Genomic DNA, 25000 nt, shown 5'->3' on the forward strand with positions numbered 1-25000 from the left:
CCGACACACACACACACACACACACACACACACACACACACACACACACACACACACACACACACACACACACACACACACGTCCTCCACTGCGTGTAGATTGTGAACGAGGCTGCCAAGTACCGCTTCCGCTCCGGCAACCAGTTTGACTGCGGCAAGCTGACCATTCGCTCCCCATATGGGTGCGTTGGCCACGGTGCCCTGTACCACTCCCAGAGCCCCGAGGCGCTCTTTGCACACGTTCCCGGCCTCAAAGTCGTCATCCCTCGCAGGTGCGCCCAAGTGCTGTCTCTCTGTTTGTTTGTTTGTTTGTGTTTGTGTGTGTGTGTGTGTGCGTGCGTGTGTGTGTGTGCGTGTCTGTATGTGAATGTAACTGTGAACGTCTGCATGTTTCTACGGGTGTGCGTGTTGTGTGTGAAACAGGAGTTGAACGTCATGTGTGTTTGATGCAACAGCCACGCTGTTGAGTACTGCACCTGCCCATTGCATTTCACGCTGCTCCTTGCATATTCGACCTCGATCCAGCCCTATCCAAGCCAAGGGTCTGCTGCTCGCCAGCGTCAACGACGACAACCCGGTCATCTTCTTCGAGCCAAAGTTCATGTACCGCTCAGCCGGTGAGACACACCTGCTTGCTGGCGTGACATGTCGTTCCGGCCCGCCTTGCATGTCTGCACTTTACACGCACACACGCACACAAGCACACACACACACTCACACACTCACACACACACACACACACACACACACACACTCGCACTCTGTCTCTCTTACACGCACACCATGGGCGACTGGTGCTGGCAGTTGAGGAGGTTCCTGTTGAGCACTATGAACTGCCGCTCGGGTCAGCAGAGGTCGTCAGGGAAGGTGCGCGCCCACTTTCTAGTGACGCAGTCGTGCAGTGTAGTGTTGTGTAGTGCAGTTCGATGAATGGGGATGATGGAGGATGGTGCAGCAGAGGCACTGAAGCAGCTACCCATACACACACACACACACACACACACACACACACACACACACACACACACACACACATGCCTGCAGGCACGGATGTGACGGTGGTTGGGTACGGTTCTCAGTTCCACATTCTGCGGGCGGCGTGCGACATGGCCAAGGAGAAGCTTGGCGTCTCGTGTGAGCTGATTGATCTCCGCACCATCTACCCCTGGGACGAGCAAACCATCACAGAGGTCCGCATCTGCTGCCGTGTGTTTGGTTGGTTCGTTGGTTCGTTTGGGCTGTTTGCTTGTGTGTCTGTATGTGTGATATGTGCAGTTTCCTGCCTCCCCAGCACAAACTCCACCTCACTTGTGTGTGCTCATCATCTTCACATGCGTGTGCGCGCGTGTGTGTGTGCAGTCTGTGAAGAAGACGGGCCGCCTGGTGATTGCGCACGAAGCGCCCGTCAGCAACGGCATGGCCGGCGAGATCGCCGCCACCGTCCAGGTCCGCCTATGATGGTGGTGGTGGTGGTGGTGGTGGTGGTGGTGGTGGCTGTGGCTGTGGTGGTGGTGGTGGTGGTGGGGTTGGTTCAGGACTCATGTGTTGTTTGTTTTGACTGTCCTGTGTCATTGTGCGCCAACTCACCTTCAAACACACACACACGCATACATACATACATGCACATGCACACCGCAGGAGAAGTGCTTCCTGCATCTTGAGGCGCCGGTGCGTCGCGTGTGCGGGTGGGACACGCCGTTCCCGCTCGTGTATGAGCCGTACTACGTCCCAGACAAGTTCCGCTGCTTCGAGGCAATCAAGAAGACAATCGAGTACTGATCTGATCATCTTGCAACCAACGCTTTGCGTGCATGCACGCACGTGCACATGTGTTGCTCTTGCAGCTCTGTACCGTTGTACTCTTCTCTGTTGGTGTTTCCTGAGTGAATCCATTGCTCCATCATTTCAGTTTCGTGCCATCACTCACCTGCTGGCTTGCAAAGTTGTTTCGTTTTGAAGAGGAAGAAGAACACAACAAAACAGCAGAGCTGCGTGCGTGAGATGCTTTGCATGTGCGTGTGCGAGTGCGCGTGATGCGCGCGTGTGTTTGCATGTGCGCGTGTTTGCCACGTCAAGACCATGATTTCGGCTGTTTATACGGCACACACGCACAAGCAAGAGCATCAAACACGTGAGGAATGAAACGCACAGATGCAAAGCACACGAAGCTAGGTGGAGCAAGTAAGCTATGAGGTCACATACAAACAACAAAACACATGGAAAGATGCAAAAGAGGGGGGGGGGACGGGGATAACGTTTCCAGCAACAACCAGCAGGTAGAGAAGACACCAGTTCTGTGTGAACATGAAGTGGGAAAGGGGCTATGCAAGCGCCAAATGGTGAGCAACGTGCAAGCAAGCAAGCAAACAAGCAAGTAAGCAAGCGGCACCAGCATGACTGACTAAACATGACCAACACACAAGCAGGACATGAGCACATGTAAGACGCCATGGCGTGGTTGTGGTGTCAGTGCGCCCGCCTAGATGGTGGTGTGTGAGGGCTTTGTGTCCTTGCAGTCCTTGGCCGCGTCAGCTGCGTGTGCAGTGCCGTTGGGGGCGGTGGGCACCGGCGAGAGAGACAGCGCTGCTGTGGAAGCGTCGAGCGAGGCGAGCGGCGTGCGTGCCAGGTGCTTCTCTGCGGCCACGGACCCCGGGCTGGACATGGCTGACTGCGACTCGAGGTACTCGGGGGAGATGCGGTTGCCAGCGAGATACGCGTCCAGTATGCCCGATGCCGCCAGCACAAAGCCTGAGCAGTCGTGGTGGTGGTGGTGACGATGAGGGACAAGTGTGAGCGAAGAGGCACGAGAGTACGGATGACAACGTATTGGTACACAGCATGTGGGGGGGGGGTTGTGTAGTTGGTGACACAGGGTGTGATTGGCAACATGGCAAAGGGTGTAGTGGTGGCTTCGCCAGGTGGAATGGCGGCGTGAGAGCAGCACAGCGCAACTGACCGAGGAAAGGCGGGGACGGCCGAAGCGGACGGGAGAGAAACTCCGGGTGGTACTGCACAGCAACGAAGAAGGGGTGATCGGGCAGCTCAAGAATCTCCATGCGTTTGCCGTCGACGTCGTGGCCAACAAACCGCAGGCCGTGGCCCTCAATCTCCTCCACCAAGTCCGGGTTGACCTCGTAGCGGTGGCGGTGCCGCTCCTCAACATAGTCCACGTTGTTGTACAGCTTCCCTGCCGTATTGTGTTGTGTTGTGGTTTGTGGTGAGGTGTTGCGTTTGGGGGCGGGGGAGCGGGGCGGGGGAGGAGGGGGAGAGGGACGGTGGGAAAGCGAAGATGCGGCAGTGTGACACGCAACACGCCAACTTAGCACACACACACACACACACACACACACACACACACACACACACACACACACACACACACACACACACACACGACGGACGGTACGTAGTAGTAGTACGTACGTACGAACTATTGGGAAAAATCGACTTGTGAATATCCTTATGTCACCACCCCGTCTGACCGGGCGCTTAGTTATACAGCGTGTGGACAATGGCAATCGCTTCTGCGGATCGTGGATTGAAGCGGCGTCAAACACAACCCCTGCACGTACTTCCGGATGCAGATGCTGAAGTGGTTGCTGCTTCTTCTGCGAGTCATGCAGTGCATGCGTACACGAGAAGTGAGGGGAACGTAACGAGGCTCGCTTGCTTGGTCGCTCGCTTGCCTGGCGACATTGCCCACGGGTGCGGCAATCACATGTCCACATAACATGTCCACACACACACACATGTACAGATGTACACACATGTACACACATGTACACACACATACATACACACACATGTCCACACACACACACATGTACACGCACGCACACACACACACACACACACACACACACACACACACACACACACACACACACACGGGGTACGGATGTGTATGCATTGACACAAACAAAACCAAGCACAGCCAACAAGCAGCAGCAGCAGCGGCAGCAGCACCAGTGCCATCGACATGACTATCGGAGATGTACAACTCACGTGTCAGGCAGTCTGGCTTGACAAAGACGGTGCGCCGGCGGCCAAGACGCATGGTGCCGCCCATCTGCTCGGGGGTGTGCTCCGGCATGTCAATCACAACCTTGTGCTCGCACGTCGGCGCAATCTCCGTCGTGTTGGCATCCTTCCACCCAATCACATTGCGGCAAAACTCTGTCGTAATGCAGGATGTGTGTGTGTGTGTGTGTGTGTGTGTGTGCGTGTGCGCGCGTGGATACGAGTGTGAGAGAAGAAACCGGCTACAACCTGAATGCCACCGCGCATCACGACTCACTCGATACAAGGCATTCAAAACCACCACCGCGAGCTGCCCCTGTCTCGATTGCACGTACCGATGACAGCGACCTGCAGACCAAGGCAGATGCCGAGATATGGAATCTCCTTGGTGCGTGCCCAGTTGACAGCAGCAATCTTTCCCTCAATGCCACGAGAGCCAAACCCGCCGGGAACAAGAATACCCTCTGCCGAGCACAGCGTCTGCCAGGCGCGGTGAAAGGCGACAGGGTCCTTGTGCAGCACATCCTCCTCGAGCGCAGACGCCTCCACAAACTGCACGCACCCCATCATGATGTGCGAATATGCGTGTACGTGAGTGAGAGAAAACGTTGTTTTTTTGTTTTGTTGGGGTGGGGGAGCGGGGAGAACAGATGTCAATCAGACAGGAGAGCAACGAGCAAGCACACACGAGGAAACAATAGCGTTCAATACAAACACATAATCACACACAATCACACACAATCACACACAGACACACAGTCACACACACACACACACAGTCACGTGTGCGCGCGCAAACGCACCTCAAGGTCGAGTTGGCGGCCAGCGTACACGCAGCTGTGCTGGAGCGACTTGATGACGGAGAGATACGCGTCGCCAAGGCCAGTGTACTTGCCCACAAGCACAATGCGCACTTTCTCCCGCACAAACTTGCAGCGGTCCGCCAGCCAGCGCCACTTGCGCAAAGGCTCGTCAATTTGGGGTGGGGGCAGCTTGAATTTTTCCCACATGCAGTCCATCAGGCCTTGCTCCAGCAGCACGAGCGGCACGCGGTAGATGGAATCAACATCCGGAACAGCAACAACCTAAAGTGTTCAAGGGTAAATCAGTCAGGAGCAATTGGAGGGCGTCTGATGCTGACAGAAAAGAAACATGCAAGCAGGCAGAGCGAGCAGAAAAGCATGCATGGGCACACACACACACACACACACACACACACACACACATTCACATCCACCCATCCACATACACACCCACACCCATCCACATACACACCCACACTCACACACACCCACCCACCCACTCACACACACTCACACACACACACGTGTGCTTTGCACCTGGTTCTCGGGGACGTGGCAGAACATTGCAATCTTCTTGCTGATGCCCTCTTGCAGCGGGTTTTTGCTGCGGCAGACAATGAAATCGGGACTGAGGCCCAGGCCGCGCAGCTCCCGCACACTGTGCTGCGTCGGCTTCGACTTTTGCTCGCCCGTCGTCGACGGCTGGGGGATCTGTAATGCAACCGCACGAGCAAACAGGCAGCATAATGTGATTAGAGCAGTGGAGGAGATTGGAGGGGTGTCAAAGGGCGCCAGTGCTTTCTCAACACACATGGATGTGCACACAGACACAGACACAGACACACACACACACACACATCAGCAGGAGCAGCATACCAGGCTGACGTGCACGAGGAGAAAGTTGTCTGAACCGACGCGGAACTGGAACTGGCGGAACGCCTCGACAAACGGCATGCTCTCAATGTCGCCAATCGTGCCACCCAGCTGCACAGTGGCACCACATGGTGTGGAGACATGGTTTGAACACACGCGAGACAGCATGTGTATGCGTATCCAAATCAACCACAGATAGAGAGATAAATAGATAGATAGATAGATAGATAAATAGATAGATAGATAGATAGATAGATAGATAGATAGATAGATAGATAGATAGATAGATAGATAGAGACCACACCCACACACCCACACACCCACACCCACACCCACACCCACACACACACACCTCGATGATGCAGACGTCGGCTGATTCGCCATCGGAGTTCGGCCGCGCTGCCACGCGCTCAACCCAGTTCTGAATCTCGTCGGTCACATGCGGCACAACTGAAACCAGATGTGAACATGAAGCATGAGGCAGTGAGGGGAATGGAGGGCCGAGGAGCACGATGTTTTCGACAGGTGCGATAGCATTGAAGAAACAACAACAAAAGACAGAGGCACGCATCCACAGACACGCACACACAGACACACAGACACACAGGCACAGACACAGACACAGACACACACACACACACAGACACACCCACATAGACACAGACACACAGACATACACAGACACAGACACAGAAACACACATGCGCACCTTGAACGGTTTTGCCAAGGTAGTCACCACGTCGCTCCTTCTGGATGACATTCTGATACACCTTGCCCGTGGTGATGTTGTTGTCGCGGCACAGCGTGACGTCCAGGAACCGCTCGTAGTTGCCCAGGTCAAGGTCAACCTCGCCGCCATCGTCAAGCACATACACCTCACCTGCACAAAAGCACGCGCACAAGCACGCACATGTGTCGTGAGTGGATGGATTTAAATCGAGACATGGAGCCAGCGTGTCGAATACCGCAACGCCCACATGCATCACACCCAACGCATGCATTGCTGCTTGCATTGACTCACCATGCTCATAGGGGGAAAAGGTACCAGCGTCTGAATGTGTTCAAACAGGCAAGCCCCAGGATGACATGAACACAATGAGGTGGTGAGGTCAGAACGCACATGCATGGAAACTACGTGCGCGTGGATGCCCCCTCTTCATGGTTCTCCACAACAGCAGCCACTTGAAACTTTGGCTTCTCCATTCAAACTCTGCACCAAGTTGATGTTGTTGCTGCACTTTGCAACGCACCAATGTTGAGGTAAGGGTCGATCTTGATGGAGGTTGGACGCAGGCCATAGCCCTTGATGATGGTGCCGAGGGAGCTGGAGATGATTCCTTTACCGATGCCGCTAATCACGCCACCGGTGACGAGGATGTACTTCATCTGCTTGCCCTGAGTTGTCTTTGGACTGGACGACATGATGCTTTGTTTGCTTGCTCTGCTTTGCTTGTTTTGGGTTGCTTCAACCAACGGTTCGGTTGCTGAGACAGACGCGTTGTTTGCCTTGTGGCACTGCGGTGGCAGTTGCTGTGTGGTCCTGCTTTGCTTGCCTGCTTGCTTACTTGCTTCGTGGTGGAAATGGACCGTGCACGCACGCATGTGTGTGCGGGTGGTGGCAGGCAGCGGCTGCTTTGGCGCGGATTTTTCCGACAACGTGCGCGCTAACTTTTGTGGTGTCGCGGTTCGCCGTGAAATTTTACAGGTGCAAAACGCGTCAGACTTGAAAATCGAAATTTGGCGGCGGCACCACATTTTTTCGATTCCAACCAACCAGCAGCAGCCAACAACACAGCCAACAACAGAAACGGGCAACAACCACACACCCTTGTGTTCCACAGCCTCGCGCCAGAGCAAACACTCCCACACACACCCCCCCCCCACACTTCAGCGCCACCCCTTGCTCCTGCACTGCGTGTGCCCTTCTCGACACAGCAGTAACAACAGCAACGACAACAGCCATGCTGCGCGGTGGCAGCCAAAGACCCGTACGTCAAGTAACCGGGAAACGCCAGTCTGTGATTTGGTGTCTTCTGGTTGTGGTGATGATGGTGGCTGTGATGGATGGGAGATGGTAGCATGCACAGCCGCGCTGTAAGAGAGGAGGTGGGGGTTGATTTCTTCATGGTGCTCACTTTGTTGCGTTCTTTGCTTGAACTACCTGCTTTTGCTCGCACGATTAGATCAATGTGAGGGTCGTCACCATGGACTGCGAACTGGAGTTCGCCGTGCTCCCAGCAACCACAGGCAAACAGCTCTTCGATCAGGTTGGTGTGAGCCTGAGTGAGTGAGTGAGTGTATGTGTGTATGTGTGGGTGAGTGTGCGTGCGTGCGTGCGTGCGTGCGTGCGTGCGTGTGTGTGTGTGTGTGTGTGTGTGTGTGTGTGTCTGCTTCACTTTGCCAGTGTTCTCCCGCCCCCCGCATTTCTGCGTCGTTGTTGTCAATCGCCTCCACCCCCCCCCCTTTCCCCTTCTTATCCTGCCACCCTTCTCCCTTCTCACATCACGTTCACTTGCACGTGCAGGTTGTGAAAACAATCGGGTTGCGGGAGGTGTGGTACTTTGGACTGCAGTACATTGACAGCAAAGGCCTTGTCACATGGCTCAAGATGAACAAAAAGGTGTGCTTACAATCACTGCTGCTCTAGGCCGTGCTCTCATCCATCATCAACCATCCACAGCAGAGATCAATCCGCATCCGCTGTCGTACCCACATGTGCTGCTGTTGCCCTTGACCTCGTTCATGACATCTCATCCACCATTCTCACCATCGCCACTCAACACCACGTGTCACCACAGGTGACGGCCCAGGATGTGCGCAAGGAAACGCCGCTGCAGTTCAAGTTCCGTGCAAAGTTCTTCCCGGAGGACGTGTCTGACGAGCTGATTCAGGAGATTACACAGCGCCTCTTCTTCCTGCAGGTCAAGGAAGCCATCCTCACGGAGGAGTACTACTGCCCGCCAGAGACATCTGTGCTGCTCGCGTCGTACGCCGTGCAGGCCAAGTATGGCGACTACAACCCAGACGTGCACAAGCCGGGCTTCCTCGGCCACGAGCGCCTTCTCCCAAGCAGGTGTGTGTGTCTGTACGTGTGATGTGTGTCTGTACCTGTGTGTGTGTGTGTGTGTGCATGGGTTTGTGACAATATGAACAGCAACATGCATTTGGAGGCAGCAGCATGCATGTACGGTTATTTGAGCTGCGCCTGGTGGCTGCACCATGACCACGCCGAGTGCACGCATCACCGCGGTCAGCCCCGCCGCCACCGCATGACACACACCAGCTCACACGACGTGCCCTGTTTTCTTGAACACGGCTGCTTGACAGGGTGCTTGAGCAACACCGCCTGTCGCGGGCGCAGTGGGAGGAGCGCATCACCAACTGGTACGCGGAGCACCGCGGCATGCTGCGAGAAGACGCCATCTTGGAGTATCTCAAGATTGCGCAGGACCTGGAGATGTACGGCGTCAACTACTTTGAGATCAAGAACAAGAAGGGCACCCGGCTCTGGCTCGGGGTGGACGCGCTTGGGCTCAACGTCTACGAGTTCGAGGACAGGTGCGCTGTGGAGACTGTGTGTGTGTGTGGGGGGGGGGGAATTCCTCTCTCTCTCTCTCCGTCTCTCTCTCTGTCTCTCTCTCTCTCTCTGTCTCTCTCTGTCTCTCTCTCTCTCTCTCTCTCTCTCTCTGTGTGTGTGTATGTGTGTGTGTGAGGTCACATCATGCAACAGCGGCAAGCGTTGCCACTCTGTTCTATATGTGCGACTCACATTGTCCCCCTTTCCCTCATACACACACGTTCACACACACACACACACACACACACGACCAGGCTCACGCCCAAGATTGGGTTTCCCTGGAGTGAAATCAGAAACATCTCCTTCAACGACAAGAAGTTCATCATCAAACCAAACGACAAGAAGGCTCCGGTAAGGTCACGTGCATTTTTCTTTCTCAACCTGCTTGTCATCACGTGGCCATCCTCCTTGCCACCACTCACTATCACACACATACACACACACAACACACACAACACACACAACACGCACACACGCAGGACTTTGTGTTTTACGTGTCGCGGCTGCGCATCAACAAGCGCATTCTCGCGCTGTGCATGGGAAACCACGAGCTCTACCTCCGCCGCCGCCGCAGCGACACCATCGAGGTGCAGCAGATGAAGGCGCAGGCACGTGAGGAAAAGGCCCTGCGCCACGCTGAGCGCGCACATCTCGCGCGGGAGAAGCAAGCACGCATGGACGCCGAGCGTAAACGTGCCGAACTTGAAAAGCGCGTGAAGGAGTACGAGGCGGAGGCGCGGCGGGCGATGCAGGCGCTGGCGCAGTCTGAGAAGACAGCACGCGACCTGGAGGAGAAGATGAAGAGGGTTGAGGCCGAAGCAGCAGAACGCGAGCGACTGCGATTGGAGGCGGAGCGGTTGAAGCGGCAGGCGGAGGAGAGCATTGCGCAGATGCGGTCGTCCCAGACGGCGTCGGAGGAGGAGAAGAGGATGATTCTCGCCCGCACGCGCGAGGCCGAGGAGAAGGCCAAGCAGTTGGAGGCGGAGGCAGCGAAGCGGGAGAGGGACGCAGAGGACCTGCAGGCTGCGCTCATGGCTGCGAAGAAGCAGCAGGTGGAGGACGCAAAGGCGTTGGTGAACGCGACATCAACAGACAAATTCCACCTCATGGAGGCAAACATGAACCCAGACGCAATGCAGCACTCGCAGGAGCTGGGTCGGCCTGCCAGCGACGCGGGCAGCAGCAGCAGCAGCAGTGGCGTTGGCGCCGGTGTTGGTGTTGGTGTTGGTGCTGGTGTGAGCGGAGGTACAGAGGTGCGGCGCGGGGTGTACACGGCTGGTGTCCAGGCGGGGCCAACAGATTTGAGTGCAGGGGACGGTAAGGGAGGCCCATCGTGGGAGGTTGGAGATCGCGACGCCATTGCGATGAAGAACGACCGGATCCGCCAGCAGCTCGAGGTGCGCATTGTGTGTGTGTGTGTGTTTGTGTGTCCGTGTGTGTGTGTGTGTGTCCGTGTGTGTTTGTGTTTGTGTGTGTCCGTGTGTTTGTGTGTGTGTGTGTGTGTGTGTGTGTGTGTGTGTGTGTGTGTGTGTACACGTGTGTGTATGCACCTGCGTACATATATGAGCGTGCGATGCAAAGGACACCTGTGTGGCACTCCACCCCATAACCTGCTCACAACTCCCCCTTCTTCCACACCAACCAGAGCCTTGGTGCGGAGCTTGATGCGGCCATGGATCCAGAGAAGGTGAGCGCGTTTGACAAGCTGCACCGCCTCAACAAGTCGCAGGGCAGGAACAAGTTCAAGACGCTGCAACGCATTCGCGCCGGAAACACACGCCAACGCATCCTTGACTTTGAGAGCATGTAACCAGCAACACGGATACGCATGCGTGGCTGTGAATGTGTATGTCTGTTTTGGCTGCGCATGTCCTTTGTCTTTGCGTGTGTGACGCCGTGTTTGTTTCGTAAGTATGCACCTGTGGATGTATGTACCTATGTGTGTGTGTGTGTGTGTGTGTGTGTGTGTGTGTGTGTGGTGCATGTTTGTGGTGTGCGTGTGTGTCGTTCTTTGTGTGGTTACATTTCTCCTTGCTTGCTTGTTCGTGCGCGCTTCCGGCTGTTTGTTAGTTTTGCTGCCTGGTTGTCTTTGGTTCTCTCCTTTTTGTTGTTGTGTCCGGATTCCCTTGCTGCTTCTTCTTCTTCTTCTTTTACTTGGTCGCACGTGTTCATGTCAATCAATACCTTCCAATTCCAAGCAATGTGCACATGTGGCAGCTCCAGCCAACCCCCAACATACAGTCACACAAACGTAACACAACACAAGAAACAAGCACTCAGCTGTGCTACTTTGATGGCAGTTGCTGCAGTTGTGCGATGGTCGGGAAGAGGCTGAGGTCGTCGTGGTTCGAGTAGAGGTGCTCACACAGCGCAAACAGCATGGTCACCGTGCGCCACTTCTCTGCGTTTGCCTGAATAAACGCCGCCGCCTGCTTGAACGCCAGCAGCCGCCGCGGGTGCGTCTTGTGTTTGTTTGGCGGCCACAGCGACATGCGGTCCTGTGTCACAGACAGTTGGAGTGGAACGACGTGGTGCTCATTTGATGGTCCGCGAATCAGAAACACCACCCCGAACCACCGGGCCTGGCCAGGCGGCGCAGGGCTCCTGGTGCAGCGTCATCGTCGTCGTCGTCGTGGTGGTGGAAGGAAGAGAACGCAATGGCATCCATGGGTGAAATGAGTGAAGTGCCAAGGAGGGACGAGATACATTGACCACACATGTGGTCAAAGAAACGCACGCTCAGATGTACAGCAGGTACGAGGAATCGCAGCACACACACACACACACACACACACACACACACACACACACACACACACACACACACACACACACGCAGTGACATGCGCATAATACAGCAGCGCACCTTGCGATGGCAAAGCAGTCTGTGTCGCCATCGGTCGCAAAGACGATGCCGGCTGGTGGCGTCACGCACAGATCGATGCTGACGGTCGCGACGAGTGAGCAGTCACGACGCATGTGAGATGCTGCTGCAGGCACATGAACAAGCGGCCAGCGCGCGCACACACACACACCACATACACGCACGCATACTCCTCACCCAGCGTCCATGTATCGGCAGACGGAGAGGACGTCGGTGACCTGCTTCATGGGCAGAAGCAGAAGTTTCAGGAAGAGCGATGCAGCTGCCTCCGGGAATGGCGGGGCGGCAACCTGGAACACACACACACACACACACACACACACACACACACACACACACACACACACACACACACACACACACACACACACACACACACGCACACACACACACACACACACGACACATTCATTCAACCGCGTACAATGAGGGAACGAATGATTGATTGAATGAATGAATGAGCGGTTCCAAAATCAAGGTGCAGCCGTATCAGCCATTGGTAAATCACGCACGGTGGTTCGCACACAAGATCACAACACAACAACACAACACACGCACCTTCTTGTCGATAATGTCTTGCAAGACCATGAGCATGTCTGAGGTGTACGAGGGCGACCCTTCATCAAACGACCACGACGCAACCAAGCGCGAAAAGTTCTCAATGACCAGCGTCAGTTTTGCTGGCGGCACATACATCTGCAGCGCTGTGGCGGTAATGGTGGTGGTGTTGCAAAGTACAGCACATGGTCATGTTAGGTTGGGGTGGGAAGGGGGCAGTCTGATGGCAATATTAAACCAGCTTGCATGTCGATTGCATGAACGTGCACAGACAGACAGACAGACAGACAGACAGACAGACAGACAGACACAGACACACACACACACACACGCACTACACACACACACGCAACACATACGCACGCACTACACACGCACACACACAAAAACAAACAAACAAACACACGCAAACAGCAGCAGTATCAAGCCCACACGCTTCAACGTACGAAGCAAAGGGTTCTCCCGCGTTGGTTGCTGAGTCACAGTGGCCCCGGACAGCTGATTGCACAGGCGAGCAAGACACTCGCACACGCCGACGATGCTCAGGTACCTGGTCAGCGCATCGCACTCGTCCCCGTCTCTCAGCGGCAACACGTGCTGGCGCGCCCGCACGTCCGCCATGACAACATTGCCGTGGATGGCAATGAAGCCCTTGCGCCGCTGCATCAGCCGCTGTGCCAGGTGCGCGATGAAGGGCTGGAGCCTAGGCATGGGATGCATGGGGCTGGCCAAGTACTGCACAGCCGGCTCCGTTCTAAACGCCGTTTGGAAGATGTCGCGCACGAGCACGGCGCCGTTGCTGCAGAACTTGAATTCGCCCACAAACGACTGGCGGTACGACACAAACACGCGGGAGAACGTGCGAGGGAACACCTTGAGGCCAAACCGCGGGCCCGTGAACATGAGCCGCAGCGTGGGCTGGATGGACGCCAGTTTGAACAGCAAAATGGACAGCCCGTGCTTGCGCTTGTTGAGCAGAAACGTGAACAGCGCACGCACGCGATCAAGTGTCAGCTCAACGTCCGGCCCAACGGCGCGCGGGCAGCGGTGCGAGACATCAAACTCCTGACGGGAGTGTTGCCACACAAACCGCATCAGCACGAGCAGCTGGGGCTCCTCCTCCGCTGGCGGCGATGGTGGCGCTGGCGACACGGCACTGCCGGATGTGGGCAGGCCGGCAGTTGTGATGTTGCCCAGCACGCCATCGTGGCCGCTGGTGGCAGACGCTGCTGCTGTGGCTGCGTCAATGGCAACGGAGGTGGTGGTCGTTAACGCATCGCCAAGCACGGCACTGCTGCTGTTGACGTTGGTATCTCCTCCTCCTCCTCCTCCTGCACCTGCGCCCGCGGTTGCACCTGCTGCTGCTGCTGTAGAGGACGATGTTGGTACCACCTTGTCTGCGTTTGGTTTCCAGTGCACGCCAATTTCCAGCCCGTCGGCGCCAAACGAGTGCAGCGAGAGCAGCTTGTGGTGCGGCAGTGATTCGTCACGCAGCATGCACACCGTCTGCAGGAACTTCATGTGTGAATACCACGGCCGCTGCAGCGCATCCAAGCACCTGCGTGCGTGCGTGTGTGTGTGTATGTGTGTATGCGTGTATGAGAGAGTGTGTGTATGAGGGTTGTTGTTGTTCAGGTGAGTATGAGCGCAGTTGCACATGTGAGAAGCGGGACAGGTGATGACAGGCAATGCTCCACCATGCATGCAGCCAAGACGACCAACCCAGCAGGGGTGAGGCTGGTTGCGGTGAAAGTGCCTGCAGCCCAATCGAAGCGGCCCTTGAGAGCAAGCGAGTCGTTGTCAGCCACGGTCTGGCGCTGGTGCAGCCACGACGGCAGCCGGGATGTGTCCATGGCAATTTGCCACCGGCTGCGCAATCGGGTGTGAAGGTGATGGTGACGTTGAAGGAACACCGCATATGAGTACATGGGCCTGAAGAACTGGCACCAATGCGTGCTTGCTCGCACACACACACACACACACACACACACACACACACACACACACACACGCAGACGCATATGCGCACGTATACATACAGCGCAAAGAAGCGTTCTCACCATATCCCAGAGGCTGCGCAGTGCAGGTGTGCAGACTTGAGGGGAACGAGCGGGGAGGTGGCGAGGTTGAAGATGCGGAACGTCACGCCCGTCTCCAGCAGCGACCACGACTGCGCATCGCCTGTGATGTGCAGCACAATTTGTTGGTTGTTGAAGGGAAGGGTGTGAGAGGGAGTGTGAGGGACAAAGAGTATGGGCTGTGGCAGCTGGTGTTTGAAACAGGAGGGCGGCAATAATGTGGTGAGGGAAACACAAGCGAGACGGCAAAGGAGACAGCAAAATGGGTGGAATGCGTGTGTCGTTGTGTGCGCTTGCTTGCTTGCGTGCTTACTGAGGGAGATGAGTGGGGAGTGACGGAGACTGTCGCTTCGCAGCTGTCGTGAGTCGAAGGCAGACATCCACAGCGCACACACCATCATGTGTGAGGCGTCAACAACAATGTAACACAAACAGTAATCGCATCATCACACACAACAAACACACCTCCAACATATACACACACAGGCACACGCATACACGCCACACACCTGTCGTGATACGCATGAGAGGAGCATTGCAAAGCGCGTCACGGCGAGCTGGCGCTGCAGGCGCCGCTGCTCAAGTTCGCTCCTGGTGGCCGGACAGGTAAAGGAGAGAAAGACAAGGGAGAGAGAATGTGTGAGTGTGTGTGTGTGTGTGAGTGGTTATGATTTTAAGTGTAGGTGTACGTGAGAATATGTGAGGTTGAGAGACATACACACACACAGACAGACAGAAAAGACAAACAGACAACAACACACAGGCAAGCCGCGGCAACAACGATGATGAAGATGATGCGACAGGCGCCAGCAAGCAGATAACATACCAATTGAAGCGCGCATCTGCCAACCCCTGCTGCTGCTGTTGGTGTTGGTGTTGGTGTTGGTGTTTGTCAACAAGAATGTCCATGACGGTGTCGACGCGAAGAGCGCCCTCCATCTCGGCTGCCTGGCAGATGCGATCCCACCGCCGCCCCTCCGCTTGCCGCATCTCGCACGTGCTCATCCGCAGCGCACTCGCTACAACCGCCCGTGCAGAATCGTACACACGCAGCACAGCCGGCGCAGGCGCTGTTGTTGATGACGGCGCCAGCGACGAGTGGGTGGCGCCCGCGGATGTTGGTGTCTGCGCAGGTGTGTTGCCACGGCTCGGCGCAGAGAGACCAAGTGACGTCGACGACGATGGTGTCATGCCACCGCCGCCAGATGCAGGCGAGCTCGTGCTGCCTGCGCGAGCGCTGTTGGTTTTGGCGTTTGTTGCTAGCATGGCGGTGGCGACGGAGGAGGATGAGGACATGTGCGGACTGGTGGCGGTGTGGCCGGGGAAGGAGGCAGCAACTTCGTACGGTGCCTCAATGTGACACGCGAGCATTCGCACGCGCATGGACAGCGATGCAGACACAGACAGCAACTGTGTTGTATGTGTGTGTATGTGTGTGTGTGGATGGGGAAAGCGGTGAGATGAAGTTGCGGCTAACGGAGATGCGCACACAATGATACACACACACACATACACACTTATACACGCGCTTGACTGATGTACAGAGCGTAAGCATTGCTCAAGCATGCAAACAACGCCAGTGGTAATCAGTGAATGCTGCAACCACGCACCAGGGCGTGGCCGGGGTAGTCGAGGAAGATGAAGCAGCGGGAGAAGGCAAGCGTGTCCGCATCCAGCACGTGACTCAGCCCGCCAAGAGACGTCTGGCGCATGAGCATGCGCGTGTGGGTATGCGTGTGTGTGTGTGTGTGTCAATGCGTGTGTGAGTATGCGTGTGTGTCAATGAATAAGCACACCCAGTCGGTGCATGTATGTGTGGGTGCATTGTGGGGTAAGAGAAAGTAGGGCAGCCGCATATGAGCAACACTTGGCCCATGCCACGAACGCTGGTGCTGCATGCACATGAACATCAGCACAGGCACTCACCATCTTGACTTCTGTCGCAAAGGAAGAGGACGCAATGCGACGAATCACCGCATCCAATACGCACGTCCTCCTGTGCATGTGTACATGTGTGTGTGTGTGTGTGAAAGCTGACTTGAAAAGATGCGCACTTATTGCTGTGCACGTCAACGCTGACATCCAGCACACACGCAATCACAAATGCAATGAAACGTACATGGCCGCATGCATGCAGCTTGGCGCCTGGAGCGGATCAAAGTTGATTGCCTGCTCAACGGCATGGAGATCTGTTGCCTGCAGGCACGTGGTCAGGAACAGGCGCCCAGAATCCGGACACACGCGAAGCGATAGCCGCTCCTCCGTTGGGGTCAGCGTTTCCAGCGCTGTAACGTCGGGGGATGAGGGTGATGATGTGGTGCCAAGCGAGGGACCGCTGTCCTCCGCATCGCCGCTCTTCATCGCAGCAGCGGCGGCACTGGCTGCTGTGGCCTCGACGCGAATGGGGAACGTGACGTTCACACACATCGCATCATCAGCAACATCATCATCATTGTTGCCAGCACCGCCATCATCATCTGCCACATCGTGCCATCGCGTGTCCATCACGCCACCGCTTCGCCCTTCAGACCTCGTGCCCATCCTCCACAATGACAATGGTTGTGTTGCTGCTGCTGCTGCTGTTGTTGTAGCTGTAGTTGTAGTTGCTGCTGTTGGTGTTGTCGGATCTTGTGGCGCTGGCCCAAAGGAGACCATCGCTGCGCATGACGCAACAAGCGCGCTTGCCGCCAGCTGCTCGCGAATGCTTGCAAGCAAGTGATGTGACAGGCGACGCTGTACACAAGTCAGCAGTGCTTGCATATTTGGCGATCGCCCCTGCTCCGTGTGAGTGAATGTGTGTGTGTGTGTGTGTGTGCGTGCGTGTGTGTGAATGTGTGGGTGTCTTGCAGGTGCAAGCGAACGCAAGATCCAACTTCCAGCACATACACACACACATACGCCACACATACGTCACATACAGGCAAAGCAGCGCGAATCATAATGCCAACATGACAGTGACACGGCCCCTCACCATGCACGCGTCGTAATCGCTGCCGTCCATCCCAACAACTGGTGTCGGCTTCACGTCAATGTAAAAGTCAAAACTATCGTACACTGGGGGCATGGCTTCATTGTTTGCGCCCTCATCAACACCACCACTGTTGTCACCACTGTCGTCGCTGGTGCGGTTGGCGTGGTTGTGGTTGGCGTGGTGTCCTCTTGCCTGTTTGCTGCCAGTTGTGGGCGTTTGTGGCCGCAGCGGACTCACAATCTCAAGCGTCGCGCTGGCCCAGCCCTCCACTCCACCTCCTCTCGACGACGATTGTGATGCAGGTTGTGTTGACCCGGGTGGTGGCGCTGCGCCGGCTGCTGCCTTTACCAGCGCCAACCACGATGATGATGATGATGATGATGATGATGACGATGGTGGTGATGACGACTGGTTTCCATCGAGTTCATCATACGACTCGACACGCGACACGAGTCGCTTGAACTCCGGCCAAAAACCTGAAGAGTACATGTGTGCGTGTGTGCGTCAAAGTGTGTGTATGCATCATTATGTGTGTGTATGCATCATTGTGCGAGTGCATGTGATATGTGCGTGAGTGAGTGAGTATGACATGTGTGTGTGTGTTGACATTCAGCAAGGGGCTGCGGATGAATTCAGCATTGACGTACTCAGTTTGAGCGATGAGGGCGAGGATGACGCGTCGACAACAACCGACGAGCCCCACTTCGTCCTCTGCAGCGCCTCCGCCTGAACACACGCACATACACACACGCACATACACGTACGCACACACACGTACACACACACATGTGCAACAGAAGGAATTGAGCTCAAGAAGCGTCGTTTCGTTCAAGACACGCAAACATGCATCAACACACACACATGAACACGCGCGCACGCATTGATACACACACACACACACACACAGCGGCGCAGAGCAGAGCATGCAGCGGCACCTGTGCAGCCATGGTGTTGAGCTGCAACGAGAGGCAGAATGTGTGGATGGCGGCGCAGCAGCGGGAGAGGGGCTGGTCCCGCGTTGTGTCCAGGATTCCTTTCAGCAGCCGGCGCAACCGCTCAATGTGCGGGCTAGTGACGAGCCGCTCGCACGACGCAGCTGTGGTCACGCGCGCACGCACAAGCAGTGTGTTGTGTGTTTGTGTGTTTGTGTGTGTGTGTGTGTGTGTGTGTGTGTGTGTGTGTGTGTGAGTGTGTGAGTGTGTGTGTGTGTGAGTGTGTGTGTGAGGTACAAGAGGGCAGCGAAGGTGTACGCACAGTGACCACAACAATAACAGCAGCAACCATCACCATCACCACCACCAATAGGGCAGTGCCTGCACATGGCAATTGCACGCACGTGCTGCGTGTGCGTCGAGGCGCCACTCATCGCGAACAAATACGTCCACCGTGAGCAGCCGCCACGGCGACGTTGCCGAGTTGTTGTCAATTGTAAACGCCATGCTGTACAGCCCGCCACACGTCAGCGTCAACCGGCCCTTGCCTGTGTGTGTGTGTGTGTGTGTGTGTGTGTGTGTGTGTGTGTGTGTGTGTGTGTGTGTGTGTGTTGCGAGAGATGCTCATTTGAAAAGGGAAAGAGCACTTCCAAGTGACATGTGCCAGCACACGTGCGCCTGCAAGCAACCACGAGCACCAAGCAAGCAACCACCACCAGCAGCAAAACCGCACCGATGGTGACGGCGGAGAGCCCGCGTGGGGCCGGCTCGTCGGCCAGGCGTCCGCGGATCTGCATGTGGAGCCACGACAGTGCGCGGTCGACGTCGCTCTTCAGCAGCGGCGGCTCCGGCAGCAGCAACTGGTTGTGTGTGTGTGTGTGTGTGTGTGTGTGTGTGTGTGTGTGTGTGTGTGTGTGTGTGTGTGAATGAGGAATGGGCGTGCTTGGTCGCGCAGACAGTGTTAGGTGCTGAAAATGTTGCACAGGGCTGCAAACCTCGATGTTTCGTGGCATCCGCGGGTACTCCCCAGACCCGAGCACGTCAACAGCGTGCGGCACGTCGTAGCTGGGAAGCCTGAGAAGCAAGTAAAGCATGCACAGCATGCAAAGCCGTTAGGACAAGATGGCATGGTGGGGGATAAAGGAGAGTGTCAAACCAATGAAAGCAGCAGCCATACGCACGACACATACAGCAGCATGGCGCGCACGCTAAACCAGGCCACGCGGACCCCAACCGCGCAAACAACAACACTGCAACGACGTACGTTGCCATTGCCATGGACTCTACATGCCCATGCAGCGCATTTGCAGTCTCCAAGACGGTGAGATGCTTCATGTGTGTCGCTTGCACCAGCGTCTGTCACACCCAACACACACACACATACATGTACCACATGACAGCGCACGACGCGCATGAATAGAACAGTCAGTCATAAGCAGGCGAGCGGGATCGAGAGCGACAGGAATGGGTGGCATGCGTGTGGTGTTGCAAGTCCGGCTTGCTCATGGCGCAATGTAGAAGTGAAAGCAGTGGTTTGACACGCACCGCAACGTTGTCGGCTTGCCCGCTCTTGGAGAGCCATCGAAGTATCACCAACAGTCGCATGAACCGTTGTCGAGCCTCGTGCAAGTACCGCATCAACTCTTGTTGCCTGCCCGTGGTTCAAAAAGCAGGGCGAAGCCACAACCGTTACAAACGTTTTGGAAGAGCACGCGAGCTTACACGTCGCTTCACGCTCGCCGCTCATTCAGCTCTGCCGCCACCCACTTCAAGCTCCAAACAGTCCGACACCATGCTGATTATCCACACAAACGTCAGTACGGGTCCACGCAAACAGGCTGCGATACACAGCACAAACGCACGACACACCCAACAAAGAAGGCACCCTACCGCTGTCTCGCCGGTGCCACGGTCTCTGTCATGTCTGCGAGGTCCTTGTACGCTCGCTGGACAATCATGTCCACCAGCAAGCGAAGCGGTACAGCGTCCATGCTGCTGGTGTGGAAAGAAGCAGGGGAAAGCGAGGACGGGGGTTTCCGAGCACAGTCGAAAGCGACCGCCACCACTGGCCGATAGTCACTGCAATTTATGGTGTCGAACAAATTTGCCTTGTGTGTCTCTTGTGTTTTGTGTGTGTGTGTGTGTGTGTGTGTGTGTGTGTGTGTGTGTGTGTGTGTGTGTGTGTGTGTGTGTGTGTGTGTGTGTGTGTGTGTGTGTGTGTGTGTGTGTGTGTGTGTGTGTGTGTGTGTACGCTGCTCTGTCTCCGTCACACACGCACACACCCTCTTTGTCTGTCCCCCCTTCTCTCTCTCTCTCCTTTTGTCTCTGTGTGTATTCGGTTGACTCTGTCATGAGGACAACACAAAGTTTGGGTCTGTGTGTATGAAATGCGCGTGGGCGCGCGGGTGGATGCGACCATTTTAGTCAAATGCGCCGTCGCCATCGTCCTCTGTCGACGCCTCCATAATGGGCATCACCGGTTCAGAGACGGGAATCGTACGCAGCAGCGGCGTGCGCTCGGAGGAGCCACCACCACCGCCACCGCCACCGTTTGTTATCCCCGTATCCACAGACACGGCGTCGCTGACCTGTATCGCGCCTGCCGCCCGCACGGCCGTAGCCGTTCGCGATATCATTGCAGATGACGACGCGCGCTGTGTGCTCGATAGTCGCCGCCGGCTCGCAAGAATGCGCCTGGTGGGCGGTGGTCGTCGTCGTTGTCGTGGTCGTGGTGAGGGGTGGTGGTGGTGGTCGTGTTGCGTGAGTTAAGAAAGGGAAGGAGCAACCCCCCCCCCCCACTCACACACACACTCACTCACACACTCACACACACACTCACACACATATACACACGCATACGCACACACACACACACACACGCATACGCACACACACACCACCTTGCATCACGCACCTTGCGACGTCGACAAACTGGTCCGTCTCGTCAACAATCTCTGCGCCCAGCAGCTCCTCAATCACGTCCTCAAGCGTCAAGATGCCAATCACCTGCAGTAGTCGGCGTGGTGGTGGTGGCGGCGAACGCGTGTGATGAGACGCTACAGTGAGCGAATTGAGCGAGCAATGAAGCACAAACATGTCTTCGTCGCACAAGCGCGGAGGTCATTCCAGTGAAAACACTCACAATACATACACACACACATAGACACAGGCGCACATGTACGCACATACGCATGTACACGAGTCGCACACCTCTCTGTCTTCGTTGAGGACAGCACCAATGTGCGACTTGCCCTCCCTGAACTTCTTCAGGCACGCGTAGAGGCCCATATTGCGCGGGAATGGCGTCAGCGCGTGCTTGCGGATGTCTACAGGCGGTAGTGGTGGTGGTGGTGATATTGGTGGTGGTGGCAAAGCGTCAATGAAAGCGGCAGAAAGGTGTCCATGAACAATACAGGGATCGTTCTGTGTGTGTGTGTGTGTGTGCGTGCGTGTGTGTATGTGTGCGTGTATGCGCGCGCGTGCGTGTGTGTTCTGACCGGCGATGCGGACATTTGAGTTCTTGTGATATTGGATGAGCGTCTTTGTTAGAATAAAGTGCTGTCGGCGAGGAACAACGGGAGCAACCGTGAGGACGTGAGCACAATGTCAGTTTTCCACGACACAGAGGTCAAAGCACGCGCACGCAGATCCAAACACACACAGGCACGAACACACACGCGCGCGCGCACGTACATAGACAAACACGCACACACAACCAAACACAGCCACACCCATATACAACTCAGCACGTACCGATGTCTTGTGGCGGGTGTCCTTGAAGACAGGAATGCGGCTGTGCCCGCGCTCGAGAATCTCTTCAGCGAGCGCTGTCGAGTACACGCGGTCCACGTGCAGCATGTAGATGACGTCCAGCGGCTGCATCGCGTCCTCCGCAGTCTGCAACACGACAAGTAGTAGCAGCAGCGGTAGGAGGTGGAGAGATGGTGGAGGTGGAGGAGGTGGAGAGGTGGAGGTGGAGGAAGGGGTTGAGATGGGAGTGCACGAGGAATGTGTGACGCGTGAAGGGGAGAAGAAGAAGAACACGCGTCGGTGAGCATTGGAGGCTGTCGACCTTCGCATAATACCTGAGCACTGACACACATGCACGCACACACACACACACGCACACACGAACAAATTTTGCATGTGCGTATGCAGGGCCGACCTTTGAGTTGAGTTCGAGCGCTCCCTGGATGATGGCAACTTCCTCGCTCGTCAGCGGCTCCTCGTTGTCCTCGTCGTTCTGATGCAGTGGACGGGAGCCATCGAGGTTGTGAGATGATGGTGATGGTGAGGTGGTGATGGTGGGAAGTGGTGGGAGGTGGTAGTGATGGTAAAGTGGGTTGCAGTGCAGGACCCACGCCGGGCCGCGTGCGAGATGTGCACGTTGTGTACTGGCTGTGACCGTACCGTGGTGTGAATGTTCACCAGGACGCCGAGTTCCGCACGGCGGAAGAACGCAGAGTGATGCTCGCCTGCCAGAAAACCGAATGATGTACGTGAGTGGTGATGCGGCAGCCACACACACTGGTCTTGCCATCACATGCCTACTTGCATACCCTCATGTACTTGCGTGTACAGTCGCACACACACACACATTCTCTCTCTCAACACACAAACAAACAAACTCAACGCACGTGCTCTGACACTCAGCACACCCAACATTCCCTCAAACACACACACACACACGCACAAACACATGCTCTCACAAACAAACAAACAAACTCAACACACCTGCTCTGACACTCAGCACACCCAACATTCCCTCAAACACACACACACACACACACACACAACACACACGCAACACACACAACACACACACAAGCAGCAGTACAAGCAGCGCACCGAGGATGAGGTCGAGGAGTTTGGAGAGCGGCCAGCCAATGGGCAGCATCACCAGCATGAGCAGCGTCACCATCGGTGCAAAGAACGCGCCAATCGCTGGCGCACAGTGAAGATGGACGGATGGACGCGTGAGGTGAGGTGTGGCGAAACACACAGACAAGGCAGGGCGACGCAGTGAGTGGCATGTCCGCCGACTGAATGCTGACATGAATGACGAGGACGTGAACGGCGACGGCACGGACGATGACGGCACTACTGAGGACAATCGAGCAGCATGCGAACGTGTCATCTCGCCACCAAGTGCGTGCAGTATGCTGCCTCACCAAGGCCATATTTAGAGCAGAGGGCCTGTGGAATGACTTCGCCAAACATCAGCACTGCCGTGACGGAGATGATGATGGCAATGTACTCGGGCACAAGGTCATCCAGAAACAACGGCAGCGACTCGTTCACAGCCGCATTCGCCAACTGCAAACCCAAGGCGGAGGAAAGCGTGAACAACCAAGCAACAAGGAGAAGCAGAAATTGCACCAAGAACAAAAGGCATTCAGACACTGCAGCGATGTAGCGCATGGGTTTGGGCGCGTACACACACACACACACACGCACAAGCCACACGCACACATGCATACACGACACGCCACAACACACACAAGCTACGATGCTTACAAGTAGAGTGACGAGGAGCAAGTGATGTCGCTTGACAAGTGGTTTGATGCGCCTGGCATACTTTTGTTCCTCTGGTTTGCCTGCCTCGGAGAGAACCTGCAACTGCGTGCTGTCCAAGCTGAGCAAGCCCAGCGTCAGGCCGCTGAAGACACCCGCCAACAACACTAACGCTGCAGAAATACCTGATGGGTGCCCATGCCGTTGTCGACGAACAAGGGACGAGGGAAGAGTGGCAAAGTTGCAATGGCGCAAAGCAATACAATACGGCAGGTAATCACAGTGAGGCAGCCGGCAAGGCAAGCATCGGTGGTTCACAAGCACTAGAAGCGTGATCAATCACTCGTGGCAGAGCACTGAACGGCAAGCGCAACAACCACATTTCATTCGCCCTCAACACACGGAACAAATACACATGCACACACCAATGTTGACGAAGAACTCTGCAGATCCCGGAGTCAGGTAGTGTGATGTTTCTTGAGTGAAACGGATACCATCACACACCACCGTGGTGAGGTTGTTCGTCGTCGTGCACGTCACGTTCATTTCCGCCGGCGTTCGTGCGTGCGTGTGGTATTTGTTGAGCGGCGGCGATCAGGTTGTGGCGCAAGTCGGGAAGAGTTGTTGAAGACGTAAACAATTTTCGGTAGGACCAAACGCCAACAACGATGCTGAAGCGCGAGTGGGTGTGTGCTGATGATGGTGGCACTGATGTCGGTGTGCAGGAGGGGTTGAAGGAGATGCCAACAAAACAGGAAGAAGGCACAGAAGAGGCGCAAGACAACAGCAT

At 55.9% G+C, this 25000-nt stretch overlaps 6 protein-coding genes across 6 annotated transcripts in view; 3 read left to right on the forward strand and 3 right to left on the reverse strand.

The window, feature by feature from the left end:
* Positions 1 to 2216, forward strand: part of PTSG_04777 (branched chain ketoacid dehydrogenase E1) — a 3289-nt gene extending 1073 nt beyond the window's left edge. The window contains exons 5-10 of the mRNA XM_004994038.1: positions 100 to 272; positions 526 to 617; positions 805 to 867; positions 1045 to 1190; positions 1360 to 1446; positions 1639 to 2216. Of these exons, the coding sequence (XP_004994095.1) occupies positions 100 to 272; positions 526 to 617; positions 805 to 867; positions 1045 to 1190; positions 1360 to 1446; positions 1639 to 1779 (702 nt within the window). The 3' untranslated portion in view covers positions 1780 to 2216. The remainder of the gene's footprint in view (positions 1 to 99; positions 273 to 525; positions 618 to 804; positions 868 to 1044; positions 1191 to 1359; positions 1447 to 1638) is intronic.
* On the reverse strand, positions 2020 to 7271 carry PTSG_04778 (CTP synthase 1). The gene is made up of 11 exons (XM_004994039.1): positions 6947 to 7271; positions 6718 to 6747; positions 6406 to 6576; positions 6049 to 6146; positions 5700 to 5807; positions 5361 to 5534; positions 4824 to 5105; positions 4356 to 4572; positions 4006 to 4176; positions 2957 to 3187; positions 2020 to 2748 (listed from the first exon to the last, which is right to left on the reverse strand). The coding sequence occupies exons 1-11, from the start codon at positions 7116 to 7118 to the stop codon at positions 2480 to 2482; spliced, it is 1923 nt and encodes a 640-aa protein (XP_004994096.1). The 5' UTR covers positions 7119 to 7271; the 3' UTR covers positions 2020 to 2479.
* Positions 7272 to 7463: 192 nt separating this feature from the next.
* Positions 7464 to 11529, forward strand: PTSG_04779 (RDX protein). The gene is made up of 8 exons (XM_004994040.1): positions 7464 to 7684; positions 7880 to 7963; positions 8221 to 8316; positions 8495 to 8769; positions 9024 to 9254; positions 9528 to 9624; positions 9753 to 10670; positions 10919 to 11529. The coding sequence occupies exons 1-8, from the start codon at positions 7658 to 7660 to the stop codon at positions 11081 to 11083; spliced, it is 1893 nt and encodes a 630-aa protein (XP_004994097.1). The 5' UTR covers positions 7464 to 7657; the 3' UTR covers positions 11084 to 11529.
* Positions 11409 to 20770, reverse strand: PTSG_12212 (uncharacterized protein). The gene is made up of 22 exons (XM_004994041.1): positions 20587 to 20770; positions 20242 to 20347; positions 19961 to 20052; positions 19692 to 19770; positions 19430 to 19556; positions 19101 to 19244; positions 18700 to 18860; positions 18412 to 18490; positions 17765 to 18240; positions 16913 to 17568; positions 16720 to 16789; positions 16404 to 16496; positions 15620 to 16203; positions 15303 to 15384; positions 15107 to 15149; positions 14776 to 14896; positions 14438 to 14584; positions 13162 to 14273; positions 12716 to 12861; positions 12335 to 12447; positions 12140 to 12217; positions 11409 to 11877 (listed from the first exon to the last, which is right to left on the reverse strand). Exons 1-22 carry the CDS (start codon positions 20685 to 20687, stop codon positions 11559 to 11561), a joined length of 4929 nt encoding a protein of 1642 aa, XP_004994098.1. The 5' UTR covers positions 20688 to 20770; the 3' UTR covers positions 11409 to 11558.
* Positions 20771 to 21010: 240 nt separating this feature from the next.
* Positions 21011 to 24837, reverse strand: PTSG_04782 (uncharacterized protein). The gene is made up of 11 exons (XM_004994042.1): positions 24636 to 24837; positions 24214 to 24395; positions 23868 to 24012; positions 23545 to 23640; positions 23107 to 23171; positions 22862 to 22939; positions 22450 to 22593; positions 22194 to 22254; positions 21907 to 22022; positions 21611 to 21702; positions 21011 to 21390 (listed from the first exon to the last, which is right to left on the reverse strand). Exons 1-11 carry the CDS (start codon positions 24754 to 24756, stop codon positions 21117 to 21119), a joined length of 1374 nt encoding a protein of 457 aa, XP_004994099.1. The 5' UTR covers positions 24757 to 24837; the 3' UTR covers positions 21011 to 21116.
* PTSG_04783 (uncharacterized protein) overlaps positions 24825 to 25000 on the forward strand; it is a 2617-nt gene continuing 2441 nt past the window's right edge. Inside the window, exon 1 of the mRNA XM_004994043.1 lies at positions 24825 to 25000. This exon is cut by the window's right edge and continues 47 nt beyond it. Coding sequence (XP_004994100.1) covers positions 24879 to 25000 — 122 coding nt within the window. The 5' untranslated portion in view covers positions 24825 to 24878.

The sequence above is a fragment of the Salpingoeca rosetta genome, assembly GCF_000188695.1.
Source record: "Salpingoeca rosetta unplaced genomic scaffold supercont1.11, whole genome shotgun sequence".
NCBI classification, from domain to species: Eukaryota; class Choanoflagellata; order Craspedida; family Salpingoecidae; genus Salpingoeca; species Salpingoeca rosetta.

Coding starts and splice junctions, on each gene's coding strand:
- PTSG_04778 (XM_004994039.1), bottom strand. CDS start 7,118: ATGTCGTCCAGTCCAAAGACAACTCAGGGCAAGCAGATGAAGTACATC. Junction 6,577..6,717: donor CTTTTCCCCCTATGAGCATG/GTGAGTCAATGC, acceptor GCTTTTGTGCAG/GTGAGGTGTATGTGCTTGAC. Junction 6,147..6,405: donor CCTTGGCAAAACCGTTCAAG/GTGCGCATGTGT, acceptor ATCTGGTTTCAG/TTGTGCCGCATGTGACCGAC.
- PTSG_04779 (XM_004994040.1), top strand. CDS start 7,658: ATGCTGCGCGGTGGCAGCCAAAGACCC. Junction 7,964..8,220: donor GCAAACAGCTCTTCGATCAG/GTTGGTGTGAGC, acceptor TTGCACGTGCAG/GTTGTGAAAACAATCGGGTT. Junction 8,317..8,494: donor GGCTCAAGATGAACAAAAAG/GTGTGCTTACAA, acceptor GTGTCACCACAG/GTGACGGCCCAGGATGTGCG.
- PTSG_12212 (XM_004994041.1), bottom strand. CDS start 20,687: ATGGACGCTGTACCGCTTCGCTTGCTGGTGGACATGATTGTCCAGCGA. Junction 15,150..15,302: donor TCTCATGCGTATCACGACAG/GTGTGTGGCGTG, acceptor GACTCACGACAG/CTGCGAAGCGACAGTCTCCG. Junction 12,218..12,334: donor TGCCGATACATGGACGCTGG/GTGAGGAGTATG, acceptor CGCGACCGTCAG/CATCGATCTGTGCGTGACGC.
- PTSG_04782 (XM_004994042.1), bottom strand. CDS start 24,756: ATGAACGTGACGTGCACGACGACGAACAACCTCACCACGGTGGTGTGT. Junction 22,594..22,861: donor CGCTCGAACTCAACTCAAAG/GTCGGCCCTGCA, acceptor GTCGTGTTGCAG/ACTGCGGAGGACGCGATGCA. Junction 21,391..21,610: donor CAGTTTGTCGACGTCGCAAG/GTGCGTGATGCA, acceptor ACCGCCCACCAG/GCGCATTCTTGCGAGCCGGC.